This window comes from Melanaphis sacchari, unplaced genomic scaffold (genome assembly GCF_002803265.2).
Source record: "Melanaphis sacchari strain LSU unplaced genomic scaffold, SCAv2.0 Contig1439_pilon_pilon, whole genome shotgun sequence".
In the NCBI taxonomy this organism is placed as follows: Eukaryota; Metazoa; Arthropoda; class Insecta; order Hemiptera; family Aphididae; genus Melanaphis; species Melanaphis sacchari.
This window is the reverse complement of record NW_020270613.1, coordinates 744,114-763,858: the sequence shown is the minus strand read 5'-3', so window position 1 is coordinate 763,858 and position 19,745 is coordinate 744,114. Positions and strand designations below refer to the sequence as shown.

Genomic DNA, 19,745 nt, shown 5'->3' with positions numbered 1-19,745 from the left:
ATAATGCTTTTAAAATAAAGAAATAATAATTGTTGTGCTAGTATAGTTTAATACTAACTGATATTAAATAATAAAAAAAAAACAAACAAATGATATAATTTCACCGAAAAGTTTGAGTTAACTGATATTTTAAATTGTACACGTAGGTGTAAATCAATTATTTAAATTAATTGAATCTTTTTAAAACTTTTTTGTATACAAGATAATATCGTTACATACACATTCGATTCTATTATCTTATTTATTAAATTCTTAAGTATTAAATCGTATAACTAATTCTTAGCAAAGAATACAATTTTAATAACGAAATCCCATGTACCTACATAAAAACTAATAATATATTTTTTTTCAAAATAATTCATTTCATTTCACAAAAATGTTATCAATGGTTTAAAATACATTGAGGACCATGATTCGTCATCATAGATTTTAATAGACAATTTTAATTTATAAAAAAGTATTATCGAAAAAAACCATAACTGTATATATGTAATACATTATAATATACAATAATAAATTGATCTTTGCTTAAAAATTAAAATTGATGTCCAAATGAAGACCTAATGATTTGTTATTAATCTCCAGTTATATATAATCAATAATCATATTTAATTTTATACATAGGCACTTTATTATAAATTAAAGAGTTCAAAATAATGACTTGTGTAGTTGCACATGTACTTCTACGAACATTTTATTGTAATAATTTTATATTCAAAATAATACATTGATTTAGATGTTCTAAAGTCAAAAAATTAATATTATTAATACATATTTTTACAATATGCTTTGAATCCTTCAGTTTTATTTTGATATACATATAGTCAAAGTAAGATTAACAATTAGGCACTTAAGCCAATGAAAAGTTACAATTATAAAGACCATAATTATTAAGAATTATGTCCGACTAAAACAAAATAAGCTATATTCACTATTCAGATATTGAGTATTAATCTTATCTATTCCACATTTCAGTATTAAAATGTTTATATTTTTTATATTTTTTTATATAAAGAATGTCTTGACAATTTGAGATCTTAAGTACTTAAGTGCTTAAGGCCTAAGAAAAGTTTGATCCTGACTTGTATGTATATTGTATACTGTTTTCTATATATTGATCAAATACGATAAAATCCTATTTTAAAGCTTAAATTATAGTCGCAAGGGACTGTATTGAGAACCAAAAGAAGACGAAAATCCTAATTGCCAGATCAGTCTTAACTGCACGGTAAGCCCTATTTTCAACTATATACACACACTTACATATATCTATTTAATACATCAACCATGCAGTGTATTAATAAAATGTCAGCAATATATTTACTATTTACTTGTATGTTTATATATAAATATATAAATATATATTAATCCTATTGTTCCCTCTTTTATTCTGTATAGTAATATATACAATAACAATTGATAAGATTCTAAAAAAAATAATATTTTTCATACGATAAAACTAAAAATTAAAAGTTTATACTTAACATGAAGGGTTCAAATTAATTAAATACCCTTTCTTAATTTGATAATCATAACTTTATTAATGAAATTTTCGAATAATTATAAATTTAAGTACTGATTTAATTATTATAAATTATAATTCCGACTAGATTTGTTTGTGTGACTAAGGGAAACCACATATAGAACATTTATTGGTACATACGTTTGAAATATTATTCCTTTATTTAATGTATCATATAATGTTACTCTAAACCTAAAAACTAAAAAGATAAAAGTATTTTAAATCGGATGAATTATTTAAAATATCCCTGTATAATACCTACTAAGAAATATAAATAAAAGTAATAAAAAAAAAAATATGGTTTGAGAATTAATGTAATTGTAATTCAAAATAAAAAAAAATACTGTTAAATAATAAAGTGTAATTCCTTGAAAACCTTAAAAGTATAACTCATGATTTCGTTTTATTTAGGTCATTGTAAATATCAAAGTAGCTTTATTATACGACAGAAAATAAAAGTTTTAAGATTATTATTATTTGTACATTACAAATTATGATATGGATATTTCTAATTAGCATAATTAAAATTAAAAGTACAGATATTAAATAACATACCTTGCAGAAATTTGATTATAGACCACTAAATTAAGTGTATCCAGTATGATTCACTAAATATACTCATTCCTGTTTTTCTTTTTATAATAAATTTAAATAAATTATGATTTTATAATTTTTAAATATACTTAGGCCCATATGCTTAATTATTTAAATTTTTCGCATCACATTAAAAAAGCTTCCTGCCTGTGGCAATACAAACTTATTTTAATAAATGAGAATTAACGTTTTTTATTGCAAATTTTTAAGTCAATTTTGATGTATGTATATCTATTAAAATTGAATGAGTAGTTTACTAAGGATAATAGTCATTAAAAATGGTTTCACAAAAATATAAAATTGATGTAATATTAGATGTAATATTTTATATAGTTTTTGAACAATATTTACAAATTATAAAATATTGATAAATTAATGTTAATTTAAGTTAATTATCAAAATATTTTTTATTTCAAATCTATTATGATGAACCATATATACTTAATATACACAGAGTTAAATATCTTAAAAAACTACAAAACTTTGATGTTAGATTTAGAAATCTATATGAAAATGTTCAAAAAAGTCAGCCACCTAAAAATTTACAATGAAAAAGGGTTAAGTAATTTAAAAATTTAAAAAATTTGAATTTGAAAAATTCATTGTTTAAGCAAAAAACGAGAGTAGACACGACGATTAGTTCATTATTCTATACCAATATAAAATCAATAATAAAATAAAGCATTTGAATAATGATTCTGGGATTAGTTTACAAGTATAAATTATCGAAATATAATTAAGAATTAGTGTTTACTAATATTTCTTTAAAGAAGTTTTGATTTGAAGACACCACGGAATATATAAAAAATTACATATAAGTATAAATTATAGATATAATTTATAATTTCATCAATAATATAGCTAAATTAAAGTCTTCTGAAAGTAGATTTTTTCTATAAATTTATTGTATTTAATGTCTAATAAAATAAAGAAGTTTCAAGATTATGACTTTTCTTTATAACATGTTTGCGTAAATATTAAGTCATTTTTTGATAATTTTTAACTGAAAGGCATAAAAAAAAAATCCAGTTATCTAAAATTTAAGTTATTGAATTTTCATAAAATAATATATATTACGCGTGTTATAGAAGTTTAAAGAGAAAGATAAATATTTGTTTGAACTTTGAGGTATATTATAAAATTATGTTATTTTACATTTATATATACTTTATAATATAATAAGATGAAAATATTTATTTTATTACGTTAGAATAATACTTAAAATATTAAATTTCTCATTAGCAAATATTCTCAAGTACAACATTTATTAAAAAAAAAATGTGAAATATTGGTGATGATTCGTTCTAAACTTAAAATAATTAAGCTATGTAATATTTGTTAATTATTGTTTGTTACTAATTATTATGTAATATAATTACATCATTAGATTATTAAATTAAGTAAATAATATATTGTAGTTTACAGACAATAAATTCAGACACATCTTTCATATTCAAGAGTATAAGCACATAATTTAGTAAACCAATATCATAAGTTATATCTACCTTTATTTTTAATATTAGGACAAAATAAAATACTATAAGCAACCGGAGAGATATAGTATATAAATAAGCAATGGTATTTTTCTGAAGTGTATAAAATATTACTGTTTATACTATGATTTTAGGTATAGTTCGAAACGCAACGGGCCGACAAAAAGTCACTAGTTTTAATTGCACTATAAGGAGGGTTGGTAAATTAAAAAATAAATGATACAATATATAAATACATTATGCTGTATGCTTATAATAATGTTAAGCTGGAGCGGCAAAAATTTATGCCGTGAAAACTACCGCTGGCAACCCGCGGTTGAAGGCTATTTTAACTTTGACCAAAAAAAAACAGCTCGGGCTATGAGCTTTCAGCTAGATGTACAATTGTTGGACTGAAGCCATGTATCACCCGAGCCAGAACAATACGCATGCCAGTAGTGTGCGTACAAACACACTAGCCATATATATATATACACATGACACATGGTATATGATGTACGCATATACGCACTTAGTGTCTAAAATGTCTATTACAACGTGGTCATTGATGTACACAAGCACCCTTAAGACCAGATATCCGCCCCCTCAAAAAAAATCTATTCGATTTTGGCAATACGTTCAAAAAGTTTCTAAACATTCACTACATTAATTTGCATTATTTTATAATAAATGATAACAGTACAATTATTAATGTAAATACATTTTGTCTTTATAAAAATAATTCTCAAAACATGTCCATCAATTATACACGCAGAACCAATAGAAAATGTATCATTTATTTTATGTCATCGCGTTTTATTTTTTTAATAGAAAATTTAATAAACAAACATCGTGTATAGCTAAGCTACATATCATGAGTTTAAATAAAACTATAAATAATACACAGGATATTAAAGAACGAACTTATATCGTGTGTATCAATAAAAGGAGAATAACTATAATATATTAAAATATAAATTAAAATAAAATGCTATATTAAAAGTATGTACAATTTTTTTTTTTTTTTATTGATCTTGTTTTAAAGCTGGTAACTAAAGCCATTATCTATTGATAGGAACAGTAGGTTTTTTGTGTAGGGTTTTATTTGTAAGGTTGGAACACGTGTGTGTATATGTGTGTGCGACATGAATTCGTCACTAAGAATCCGGGTGGTCACCCATCTAGCTACGCCTACCGATTTTTGACCTCAGAACATATAAATGAGCGAGGCCAACCACCACCGCCATATCAGGCTAAGAATACACAATTTGTAATTATATAATATTTGAAAAAATAACTTACCGGTCTGTAAACTTTCAACGAATATCATTGTGATATTAAATTCGACTTTGAATAGCAACTGCAGTTATGCTCACTACGTTGTGCTTATGGAATCCAATTTTTGCTATAAAAATAATAATATTTAGATTAAATTCAAATATGCGTATTCATTAAATACAGGTTTCATGATGAACATAAATTGAACGAATTGAAATTTTATTTTTTATTTACATGTTTTAATACATTGAAAAAGCTCAAAGTTTGAATTATAGTATCTAGTATATGTTTAAGAATTAACACAAATTTTTCTTTTTAGAACTCCTATTTTTAGAATTTATTAGAAAGTTATTACAACGAAATAAAAAAAAAAAAAATTGAAACATAAACAAGCCCATAAATATTATTATTTTTTTGAGGAAAGAACCAATCTCATCTCTCAGAACAATTTATAAAATTAAGTTACCGGTTTCTTTTATTTTTTTGCAAGTTTTTTCTATATAATAAAATGTATATAGTTAGTTTTATCATATTTATTAAAAATGGGCGTTTAATATAAATATTATGCAGTCTTATTTTTAAATTTTATCATTATATTAATATATTTTGTAATAGATACGTTTATATATCAAGTTAACAAATTATATTCCTATTTCTTAAAAAGTATTAATTCATAATTACAGTATTATATTGTGGCATTGTAAGTAAATATAATTATAACAAGGGTTTTCTAAAATATTTATCTTAATCATATTTGTAATATCATTTATCTAAAAATGTTATAGAAAATATTGACATAATGTCCGATGTCAAATAATATTTTGGAATTGCAAAATGTGTCTATAAAATCTAAATTATGATAAACCAAGAATATATCCGTCAGCTGATGAAATTAAATTATAATTTAAAAATAAACATTATGTACATTTTATGATGTTTTAATAATGTTCTGTTTTCATTCGTTAGAATATAAATTAATTACATTTTTTATTTGCGTGAATATATACATATTATATAATATTATTCTATGAATGTAGAAATATTTAAACAGTGCAATCATTCAGAATTTAAAAACGCAATTTTCTTTAATTTATCTGAAACATAATTCTTAGCTCAACTTAACTAATAATTATTTTGAAAATGTAAAATTATATATTCAATACCTACAAATAAAACTTACAATATTATATACTTAACATACATAATAACATTACTTCACATAGGTAGGTAATGTACTTACATTGGTAATGTTTTTACATATATGCATATATAGAATGTTAATTACATTTTACAACACTTGTTACAACAAATAACATTCAGACAAAAATTAATTCAACCTATTATATTAGATAATAATAGTAAAAAAAAATTACTCTACCTATTAGGTAGTAATATCAAAAAACCTAATATTAAATATACTTTATGGAGTGATAGACCGTTTGTGTACAATGATATATCATTAAATTTAAATTTAACATATCCATCAGTTATCCATTTGACACTTACTGTACAGCAGTATGCATAGACACGTATACAGTATACCCACTTGTCCATTTTTTTTAAAAATTTTATTTAACTAAATATCAATAAAAAAATGTTCGTTAAGTTAAAAAGTTTGAAAATTTATTATAACACCCCAATTGAATTTTTCTTATAGATAGATAAATATATTTAATATACATATAGGCAAATTTATTTTGACTAGCATTTTATGTTCAAAATTGAACGAAATTACATAATATTTCAATTTTTAACTATGAATAAAAATGCTAATTATTTTGTTATAATTCAAAATAGAGACGGAGTAGCCAAGTGGACTAAGGAGTCGATTGTAATGTACACCGTCGCCGGTTCGAATCCCCCCAGCTACGGGAGGCATCGCTCTCCTACAGTCAATTGTCTAGGTGGCGAGGCCGCCATCCTCCAACTGAGCATGGTAGAAACCTACGGGTGCTCAACTAAAAATTTTGCCAATTAGGCGTCCGAACTAGTTCTTCAGGTTTACTCCCCGAACATAAGCGCCATACACAAAAAATTAAAATACTATTCATAGACCTAAAACTTTCTATTATTATGAATTTTATTATAAGCAATGGCATCTTCAAAATATTTAAATTGATTTTAGATAAGGCTTATATCATATACCATAAATCTATTCACACTATTTAATAATAAGGTAGTATTGATTCAAATGTTAAAACTAATAGTATAAATATATATTGTTGTTAAAATTAAAAATTAATATTATTTATAAACTCAATGTTTTCATCAAAAAAACCAACCTATTAACCATAATAGGTACCAATAATAAAATAAATAACTTTAATATCAATTTAAAAATAAAATAAAATATATATCATGAAATCAAAAATATACTTAGTGATATAAGCTGATAAACTATCTTCGCTTAGAATCATTTTTATATACAAATAACTTATTATTGGATTCAAATTTAACACACCCAGTCTAATAGTTCATTGGACAGCTTGTAAAGCACTGTTTTTTTTTTTTTTTTTTAATTCACTTTAATTACAATTCTTTAAGGTAACAGTGAACTCTATAGATGGTTCACAAAATATAATATATTTGTTTAATGAATACTGTAAGGTTCAACTTAATCTATTCTTTGAGATTACAATATTTCAAAATTATACGGTATTATACGTATAACGCATGTCTAAATATACAATTATTAAATTAATAATATTGTCCTTTTAATTAAATTTTCTTGGGTTTTTGTATTGGTTGAAAATTATTTATAATAATTTGAGTATAAATTTCGTGAATAGATCATTAAAATATATATTATATATAAACGAGTTACGAGTACAATATTTAAAAATAATGAAATTTACAAACACAATAAAATGCAGGATCATTGATAATAATTTTGGTCAAAAAATGCATTCTATTCAAAGACCTAACGTAGCTAACACTTATAAATCGTGCATATTCAAGTCAAGTTAATACAATATAATACGTCATTTACAGTTCTTGAATTAATAATGATCCTTATGCTTGTATTTATAAATATATAAGTTAAATATTATAATACCTATAAGGTAAACTTTATAATGTCACTATTAATATTTGATGCGTTATTATAATAAAAAATTATGTAGAAAGTAGATCATGGACTAAAGTCTATGCATTTTAATTAACATAAGTTTGTAAAATAAGATACGTGGATTGGTTATTAACTCATGGTCAAAATATCCAATGTTAATATTTTAAAAATGATATCTTAGAATTTAGGATACTTTTAGAATGTTTTATTTTATAAATTTTTTAATAAATTTATAGTACTAATTGTATAATCGATTGAGAATTTTTCATTTTCAAATTGAAATTTTTTGTTTGTGAAGATATTTTCGATTTTTTGGGACCATACTTTATGTATTTACCCTAAGAAAAAAAAAATAAAATAATATCAGCAGAACTCATCGTCAACGTATCATAACCAATTGCTATTTACACATTCTAATTTTATCTAAACAAACAATTTTAATTACTTCGGTTAAACATTTGTATAAATTTGAACAAATAATTCGTATAATATAAACTACATATTTTTAGTCATTAATAATTTGGATTTGGAAGCTGTCAATATTTTATGAAGAGACGATATAAATTAATTAAGTTATTCCATAGAATATACAATATAGACATGATAGTTTACAATAATTAAAATATTTTCTATTAATTGTAATTCCGTGCAGTGGAAATGCTTGTTCCTGAGTCTTATGACAACTTATTCAAAGTGATATTTTATAGATAAGTTCACATTATATATTTTCGGCTATAGACCATGTTATCGTGCAAGTCGTAAATTATCAGTGTGAGTACACGAGTATATAAAACGTTCAGAGGACTATCATAGTATGTAAATTACATCAATCTATTATGTAGACTGCGACCACAAAAATGCTCACTAATAGACAATTCTATAATTCTAAAAGTAATAGAACTGTTCAGTCTTATTTTCATTTTAAAAAAAATGTTCGAATTTTTAATAAATAATATTTACCACAGAATATTTTTTTTTAAATTATATTATTACTTAATTTTAGTTTGACATTTTTTTCCAAATTACCTTCAACACAATTCAAAAGGCTAAAATAAAAAATGTGCCGGTTTAATGCTGTCATATGAAAGGGAGTTTAAATATTTTTTTAGACTGAAAATTAGGATAAGCGTTACCACATACAGTTGAAATTAAAATAAGTATATTTTAACACTAAAAATACAATACAGTCGCAATTCGCAAAACCCTTTAAATGCGAAATTGTTTAAGAGTAAAGAACAAATATTTCTGGAACGCATCACAGTGCGGGTGTTGTTTTTGACTAGCTTAGTATATAACCATATATATATATATATAATAATAATAATATTATGCTCGGGCTTCGTAGCCACAGCCAGTATAATATAGTGTGGGTCAACTATAAATTTGCATGAATTTATAATTACATATACACACGCATCAAACAAGGAATCATATATGTATATATATATATATATATATATTTATAAGTAGGTAAAATATACATAATATACTTTCAGTATCGTTTTAGCTGTATACACGGTTTTACATTTACACGATACATAACCCTAGTCGCCGTAATTCATTGTTGCGTGTTATAATATACAATATATATGTTAAATTATAAGTCCAACGTGCAACGGCACAAAATATAAACAATATGTAAGACTATGTACATAGTAGGCGATTGTTTTATTTAAAAATTGATTTTTTTTAGTTAAATGTATTTAAAAATATTTTTTTCAATATAATTTGTTACTTATAATAGTTTTAAAAATATTGATGTAAGTATATAACATACTTATACAATTTTTATATTCAAATAAAAAATTCTACAATACATATATAATATATATGCATAATGATATAGAGTAGTAAACGAAGTAAAGTAAAAGATATCCACGCCATACAGTGAAATGATTGTATTAAATTGCATATTTAAATTTATAGACTGCAAAAGAAAAGTACGAGACTTAATTCAGAGATGAAAATGAAATGAATTTATGTGAAATAAACGACTAGAAAACAATGACCCAGAGTCATTCAAAAATATGTTTATAAATAAAGTCAAAAAAGTGTTAAGAAATATACATGAGAAAATCTCCGATACAAAGTTACCATCTACTAATATACTTAAATACAATATAGTGTAACACATCACATAGCAATAGAAAAAAACAAAATTAAAAAGGGTTTTTACATTTTTATATACAAATATTGCTCTTCAATAGATTTTCAAAACAATTTTTTTTTTAAGTATTATATTAGAGAGGATTTAGAGGAGAATCAGAGAATTTTCTTTATTGTCATCATCATTCCTATATTTTAAGAATAATATTGCTATACATTAAATATACTTCATTACATTTTATTATAGAGTAGCAGAGTTTATATTCTTTAACCCGGTAGGACTGCAAAATTTTGACTAGAATCTGTAGACTTTTCATTTTTTTATATACCTCCTAATCGAACGTCTCATTAATTTATTATAGAGTGCGGTTTGGACCACCAAAGCTAATTTACTACGGTGGTCATAATGTATAAATATACCTTATATTAAAAGCATTAATCTAAACTAATATACATATACATTAATTGGCTAATTACAGGTGTTCATATTAAGTAATTTTTACAAGTCGCGTTAAAATTGAATACTAAAATGTTGATTTTAGATTAAACAAAAACAAAAATATTCCAAGAAAGGTACTACAAAATCAATACATTCCGAATCAGAATCTCATTCCTCTTCTTCCTCCCCCGTCACTGACACCATTTCATTTAACTTTTGGAAATGATCCAGGGATTAGGTCGTCATAACCTTTCCTAACCCTTACCATAAGTATTCTGATATAAAAATTTCTAGTTCTACTTGCACGTTAACAATAACACACCACATAAAAATAGGAATGCATTGCAATTTTATGAAAACTTAACACAAGCATCATCTAATTTGTAAACTATAGAGTACACAGAAGCAGATAGAGCGATCTTTGTCTTGTTATAGTCATCTGTTTTTGCAAAATACTTAACTAAAATATGATTTGTGAAATACACAATATTATGCGCACGGTCAGTAAATACTAAATACGGCCCAATATACATAACTCCTACGTATAATAATATTGTACTTTTACAGCCGACAAAGCGGTCAGATGGTGGCGTCGTCGCTTAAATTATAAAAATGATATTTCATGTCTAATCCATAGAATGTGGCAATAAACACAAGGAATCGCTTCACGTAATTTATTACGTTACTCACGTGTGCCATTAAACGCAAAAGTTGTACGCGTATAACATTATTTAAGTATCTAAATACAATTACCTACTACAATCACATATTATGTACGTTTACAAGGCGATGGGTATAAACTGGGAACGGGTAAATTGATAAGAATGATAAAATATTAAATAATATCGTAACTTGGTATTTATGGTTCTTTATAATATGTATTATTCTCTTGCGGTATAAAACAGAAATAGTAAAAATTGCAATTATAGAAATATTATTCAAAATTTTATCACAAATAAAAATTAATAGTTATAATATCATATAATGATTGTAATTAGTAACAGACAAAAGTGAACTATTAAGCAGTTTTTATATATATTTGGTTAACCGCTGTTTGGTGGAACCTATCAATAATATTTCAGTGATGGCTACGCTAAAAATTAATAATATATTTCATAAATCGTAACCATTATAATAAATTATACAATAGATTTAAGAAGTCACACAGCATTTTAAGTAGTAAAAAGTTAATAAGATTTACTGAAAATTATTTTAGTATAGTTAATTTTACTGTACTTGCAATCTTAAGGCTAAAAATACAAAAAAATTAATATTGACTCAGTACCTTATAGCATGATACGCATATGTAATATCATCTCGTCATAAAATATTAATAATTAATAAAAATGTAAACTAAAACAAAATAACACAATTGGCTGATATCGGGAAATTTTCCGATTTTGATACTATGCCAAACCTCCCCGCACACATATTATATAATTATTATACGATTGTATCTGAGCGTAAATGGTGAGATACTCGTTATCGTATTGACATTTATACGATATGTAAACGCGTCACGTGCGCGTAAAAATGAAAGTTCCGCGAATTTTGGAGGCGGCTTGTTATGATTCGTTTCCCGCCACCGTGTATTATATATTTAGGTAGGTATAGCCTTATAGGTACTTTGCAGCCATGTATCGTAACAGCACGTGGCAATGGACTGGGATGGGCTGGGGGCTAAGAGGCGTTGTACACGGGTCATAGTAGAAGTAAAACAAACACGCTGCTGGGTTTTCATTCCGTGAAAATCCACCAGAGTACAATGTTCGTATATATAAGAACAACAGTCGAAAGCCTGAGGGCAGACGTGCAGCCACGTATTGTAAATAATATGTAACATGTATATAAAATATTAACAGCAGAGTATATTTACTAAATATGCGTATACACTACAAGTGCGACAACATTGTACGATACCTAACTTCACGCCATGTGTTGGAGTTAAGTTATACGTAAAGCAAAAAATACACGATAAATTTTATTGTATGTTTAATATTATTAGATATAATATTTTTATTAGTATATTAATATATTATATTATATTAACTTGTAGCTAATATTTTTGATAATATATATAATGAAAATATCAAAAACAATTATAAATATAAATTAGAATTTTTATAATACAACGTGAATCCAGTTACATATATTGTTAATTTTAAAGAACGCGATAACCACCGTAATACTGCAGATGACAATATATATTTTTATCACAATGCATTGTATCTATTCAAAATTATAATGTGTACACTTTATATTGTACAATTATAGATTTTATTAAGTCTTTTTACATTTTCTTACAACCAAATTCAAATATATATTACAATATTATACTACACGTTATACTTGAAGATTCCAATAAACAACAGATAATAATAAATATTCTTTTTGATACCATACATTAGAAAAATATATTATCTATGAATTAAATTTACTTAAATATACATAATGTATACAGATGACAGGTATATTATATTTTTAACTATGTGTCTTCGAAAGTTAACCATTAGTCAAATTGATATACTTATGAGAGTTATGAGTTGTAACATAAATCAAAAATATTTGATAAATATTTTAGTTAATATTTTTTTCACCACTTAAATTCTGGTGCGCTAGTCTGTAAGCATATAACATATTGTTATAAATTTACTGCTGAGAATTTATAACCGATTTAAATAAAATTTATCAATTAAAGTAAATAAATACATATATTTATTATTTATTTAACAACGGAGTAGCCATGTGGAATATATATTATCTATGTGGAACAACAATTTTATCATTGTATAGTCGTTATTTTATGTAACATTATATATTATATATATATAGTATAATTTAGTACAATTTTATTCATAGATATTAGGTTATTTCAGATTTTTCTAAATGTATTGTTATAAACGTTTTTACATATTATTGTTCTAACATATGAAATGGTTATGCAGGTATACTATATTTTAATAATAATAATATTTACCTTTTAAGCATAAAATATGTATAATATAAGAGTATACACTTGTTTAATTGCAGATTTTTAGAAAAAAGTATGATATCAATGTAAAATAAAAATTATTTATAATGTAAAACAAAATATTTTAGGAGATAAATTATTACAAGCTTTTATAATTATAAAAAATACAATATTTGTATAGCTCCAATCAAACTTCTACATAAATAGTAAATTAAGCTAAAATTACAATATTTACGTAACTATATTTCTCAAAGTGTTATTAAAATCATTCGTTTCGAGTATGAAATATAAATAAAAGATATTTTTGGTCTAATTAATTTAAAAATAACTGCACATAAAACAAATTTTTTTGGGGAACGTATACGCTTATTGAAATAATAAACTAAATTATTCACATTTTTTGATAAATAAATGAGTAATAAGATGTGTGGCATAATAAATTAATATAGATTTAATCTTAATAAAATTGTGAGTAACTATAATATAATATAATGTAATCGTAACCAATAAAAAATGACATAAATTGTTAAAATAAATCAAAAAAAAAAAAAAATCACGTTGGAATTAATGCAGTGTGCAAAGAAGTGTTATAGTAAATTAAACAGAAGTCATATTAAATTTTACATATTATTGGATTTTTGATTATTTAGTCTAAATGCAAATGTATTCGTTTTGTTTCCATGCCATTAAAAGAGACTGTTATTTTTAAATTATTACCATTAACTAGTGCCAAAAAGATATACTAGACAATTTACATTCTTAAAAAATGCATTTATATATATATACATCAATATATATAATCGTAAATCATTTCACTTTATTTCTAATTTCATAACAGACTTCATATTCAATTCAGGAAATATACATTTTTCATATTTAGATAACAGTAACAATACTAAGTATAACCAGTTTACACGATAATTTAGGAAGTAAATTATTATTATGGTTTACAAAATCAAAACAAGGTATTTTTTTCATTAATCTTACACAATGGCATATTGTCATGGAATACTGCAACATTATCATGTTTCTTATAACGATTTAAAAAAACAACCATACCTACACGAGATAAATTATTCACAGGAAATTTATTGATACACAAAATCGTTTTCAATACTTAATAGGTATTATAAAGTACATAAAAATGTTATATATACAAAATAAAAAGATACATACATAAATAATTTAAACGTCCAATTTATTGATTGATTTAGATATTTGATTAAAACCTGTACAAAAAATCACTTTAACTTTTATATATATACATGGTATTATGTGCATTGCAGTAGTTGTTTTATTTTTTTATTAATAAAGATTTATCAATGTCTGGAACATTTTATGAAACACATAAATCGTAAAACAAAAAACAACGAAAATAAGATGAAGCTTAAAACATGGTGACAGAATTTGTGAGCTATAAATTGTACTTAAAGTAAAGAGGAAACCGTCCGATGAGAGTGATGAATATTAGTGTATTTACCACTCTAAAAAAAAGGTGTAAATATTTCTAAACCGCCATTAATCCGGAAAAGGATAATTTATTATTTCAAATAAACGTGAATGATGCTAACTCCCCGTTACCAAACGGCTCAACAAATTTTTGTTGAGAATATAAAGGTGTAATATCAAGACAATAATATAATATACCGTTTAAAATTCAAACGTATACGAATGCGACTAAATATATAAAAAAAAATCTACGCAAGTTGTATTATATATGTCCGAACAATACATTTATTCGTGACGGCACAGTAATAAAGAAATATATGGCCCAAGGGAACAATTTTGAATCTACCAAATTATGAAAACATCATCATAGTTGTATTATGGGAAAAAAATGATAAACTAGTATACGTTTATATACTTTCGGGTTATATACAGACAGCTATTATCGTTTAAGGTTTGGTTCTATGTTATACACACACATATATACACAAATATATATAGGTATCTTTATATTCTATATTTACGCGGAAGTACAAGCGTACTGCACTGTGTAATAAAAGGGATAGTTTCAAAATGTTTTTCCCTTACTTTAATAGTTTAATCTATAATTCAAAAAGTCGTACAAGAACATAACACGGCAATACTGATTATATTTTGAGAGCTATCAATGGGTATATACTTATTAAAAACAAAATAAAAACTATTGACGTGTATACTATATTATACGAAATATAAATATATTAATATTTGCGATTTGCACGTCTGCACTTTTGCCATGCTAAAACAAACATAATATAATATATATGTTACGGAAAAAGTACGAATATCGGTAAAACCTAGGATACACAAAATAGTTTGGTCAAATCTCGAATGATTTTATCATGTTTGTAGTTTGAACTTTTACAAACGAGATTTGATAAATCTTAGGATAATTAACCAATATTGGTAAAGTCCAACATTTCTTACCAATTGTGTGATATTTTTTTCCCTTGCTTTATACTCGTTTATAATAATAATACTTATTTATTATTTAAGTTATTTCATAATTAATATAAGATAAGCACACACATTTATATTATTAATAATTATTATATATTGTACATTTACATTAATATACATAATATATATTATGTAGATATATTGTATTAAATATTACAGCAAAAATATTTATTATGATTATTTATTTGTGCAGGCTTGACTGTTACGGCATCTTGAATTGCTCAATATAGTTTTGGGTCGGCACTTGCGTCGATTTGTGATATATTTTTTCAAACATTTGCACCTTATCAAGCTTTGTCCACCAGTTAAAGATAGTTGCGATACTGCTTGACGAATACCAATTTCAATATTTAGAATTATTGCCGATTTTAAAAATTGTTTTCGCATAAGCAAACTGAATCCGAGATAGTTGAGATAGTGTTCCTGTTTTTATCAATATGACAAAACCCAGTATTATTTTTTCTACTCCACCAATATTAATAATATAAAACCGTTTAAGTCACCGATAGTGAATTGATACTTTTATTCTAATATACTTTGATTCTTTGATTTCATTCAATAATGTATTATATTTTTCATTAGTTATGCAAAAAAAAAAATTGTTATTATTTTTCGCTGCAACATACTATATAAAAGTTCATAAAAACGTATTTTAAGTGACATATTTAACGTATTACTATTCGCCACAACTATAAAACGAATACAGCTCGTAAAATTATTTTCAATAGTCCTAAATATCAGTTTATTATCTATGTTAAAAATTGTTCTGTGTCATATATTAAAATTGTATGTTCAACATATTGTTTAGTAGGAATAACTTTTATCACAAAAGAAGGTATATTTTGACTAATTTATTGATTGTATGAGTAGGTACATCTATCAACATCTTCAATAACCATGATTTATATTAAAGTCAAAATGAAAATTCCCAAAGTCAATCGCAGTATAATTCATAACAATAATATAAATGTGTGCACCTATATCTAATATACTAATAGATAGTAACTAATATAATTCTTAGTATACTTAAATATTAATAATTATTAATTATTTTTTATAAACGAGTAAAAAGTAAGGGGAAAAAATATCACATAACTGGTAAAAAATTTCGGATTTTTACCAACGCTGGTTGTTTATCCTAACATTTATCAAACCACTTTCTGTATCCTAGGTTTTACCAAAATTAATAGGTGAATTTCCGAAATTCAGACATTTATCAGTATTCATTCTTTTACCGTAATATATTATATGATGAAATTGTTTAGGTTCTGATTTTTAGAATTTTTAAATATAAACTTAAAGATTATATTTTCAAATTCTTCAGATATTCTGCACTATTTAAATAGTAAATACTACTTACATGCTTATGTTTTTTAATCGAAAATCCCGCTTTTCAATATAAAATTTAGATTAATAAACGTTGATTGATGTAAAATGGTTGAACTCTTTTTAAATTTTAATAAATGCAAAGTAATGACATTGTTCAGAACACACAATTAAATCAATTTAATTATAAAGTTCTGGGTATGATAAAGGCTAGCCGTCTACTAAGAATAGGTATATTTAATATATCTAGGATTGGGTCTCGTAACAAGCAAGTTTTCAAAATCATCACTCATAAAACTATGTATATAACAATCCTATCTAAAGAACCATGTGTATAATTAACTCGGATTTTAGTCTCTTAGATTTTTAGCCCAAGTGAAATGTTAAATCTTTAACTCAGACCACATGACACATAACATTTTGTTTTTATTTCGAAAATAAGTATATTTTTACTATTCATTTTATACTTTTCACAACTTTAATAATCGCATAGGTACTATCATTAATAAAATAAATATTATTTATATAATTGAATTATTATCTTTAATATCACTAACACTGATGTATTTTCTTTGTAAGCTGTCATCAGTCGTATAAATAAATAACTAAAAAACATTACCATGGATTGAATATATTTATTTAGTTTTAATATTTAGAATGGCATGAACAATAAATATTATATCTTGTAGGTGTAAATTGCACAGATACAAACACCACAGTAAATTGGCCGCAATGAGGCAAAACCGATTTTGACTTAAATACATTAAATATGAAATAAAATAATAAACTAATACAGATGTAAAAGATCATACATATTTTTAAACGAAATAAATGTTCAGAGCTACTGTAAAAAGTAATTCTCAGGGGAAATCATTTTTGGTAAAGCGAAATCGAAAAAGAAGAGAGTTAAAATAAATCGACGAATAAACCGCAATACTAAAACATATATTATTCATTCTTTTGTTGTTTCGTTAATTTTATGATTACCTACTCAAGGTATTGTTTACTAGCGCTGTCCTTTTTTTAATCATGTTGTGCTTTAAACTAAACGCGATTATACGTATATACGTAAAGGTGTGTACACACTTCATACTTCATGTATTACTAAAATCTATCATAGCATAATTCTTAAAGTAACTGCATTCGTAAACGATCCGCAAAAATCACAACCAAAAATGTCGAGAAGTAAATATTTGTATATTTACTATTGATTAATATTAAGAATACCCTACAGACTTCAATCGAGATATACATAAATTTAACACGATAATGCACTATTATATACATACATGCACATCTTGATAAAATAGTGTATAACCAATGAAAAACACACTAGTTTTTATTTATTTCCAATAAACTAGAACGAAAAAAATACAATTATGTACAATTTATTTTAATATCTACTTATTTAACATAAACCACAAATCAAAAGTTAAGTATAGATAACGACATCGTTTATGAAAATGATAATTCATTAACTATTTCCATATTTGTGCATCTAGAACTTGACTATTCTAATTCACTTATTTAAATAATTTGTTAAATTAATATACTTAGATTATAAATTATACATGAAAAAAAATCACTCAAATCCCAATTTTCATTAAATTGTTTTAACAAAAATTATGCTAGGTACAACATAGCAAATGTTAGAACAAATATAGGTACAATACAGTTTATTTTTTTCTTTATCAATTTGCAAAACGAATAATTTATTTAAAAAAAATAACTTGTTTTATATAAAAGTTAAGTGTATACTAACTCGTTATAATTATAAGTTGTCCATAGGCACAACTAGAAAAATATGTTCAAATACTTTGTTAGTACCTACAATAATAAATATACAAGTATATTAAGTGTTTATTATTTCTATAAGATATAATATATATATATTAGTGTATATTAATTACGGCTAGATTATGAAAATAAAAGCTAGAACCTATATAATAAAACCTATGACGACTGCTATGAAATTTGTAAATATTAATATAATGTAAGTATATTATTATCTACTGCAGTCTTCAATGCACCGTATGAAAATTTAGTTATTGCTAATCCATATTCCTTCAAACATCGACGCATAGTTTCCCCCCCTCGCTCAAGAATATAAAATTCAATGCTTTCTTTTGAGGATTCGAACCATATAAACCGCAACAGTCGTCTTAATATAAGCGTATTTTCCGTTCAGCGATTCCGGTATACACATTATATATTATGATTCTTATCGTAGATAATTCCTCGGTAATAACTGACAAATAAATTATTTGCCACTTTCCGCCGACGGTGACGACTCGTGGTCCGTGCCATTTGTTCGTTTCCCAACGGACAATGAGATCAAGACACCATATGCAAAAATATAAAATATATATACGCATATACACGAGAAAACCCTTTTACGATCCATAACTACACGTACAACAGATATCAGTTGGCCCGTTTCCGACTCGACGACGGAATACGTATATATACTATAATAATGTGGGGTGGGTGGCAGTGGATAAGTGGATAGTGTTATGTATATAAAG

The 19,745-nt window shown here is 24.7% G+C and overlaps 2 protein-coding genes across 3 annotated transcripts in view; both read right to left on the bottom strand.

The window, feature by feature from the left end:
- LOC112591792 (neurocalcin homolog) overlaps positions 1 to 19,745 on the bottom strand; it is an 84,142-nt gene that overhangs the window by 36,410 nt on the left and 27,987 nt on the right. The gene's annotated exons all lie outside the window — the stretch shown is intronic.
- The window catches only part of LOC112591791 (neuronal calcium sensor 2), an 82,020-nt gene that overhangs the window by 34,288 nt on the left and 27,987 nt on the right, over positions 1 to 19,745 (bottom strand). Inside the window, exon 4 of the mRNA XM_025335716.1 lies at positions 4,891 to 4,993. Coding sequence (XP_025191501.1) covers positions 4,891 to 4,918 — 28 coding nt within the window. The 5' untranslated portion in view covers positions 4,919 to 4,993. The remainder of the gene's footprint in view (positions 1 to 4,890; positions 4,994 to 19,745) is intronic.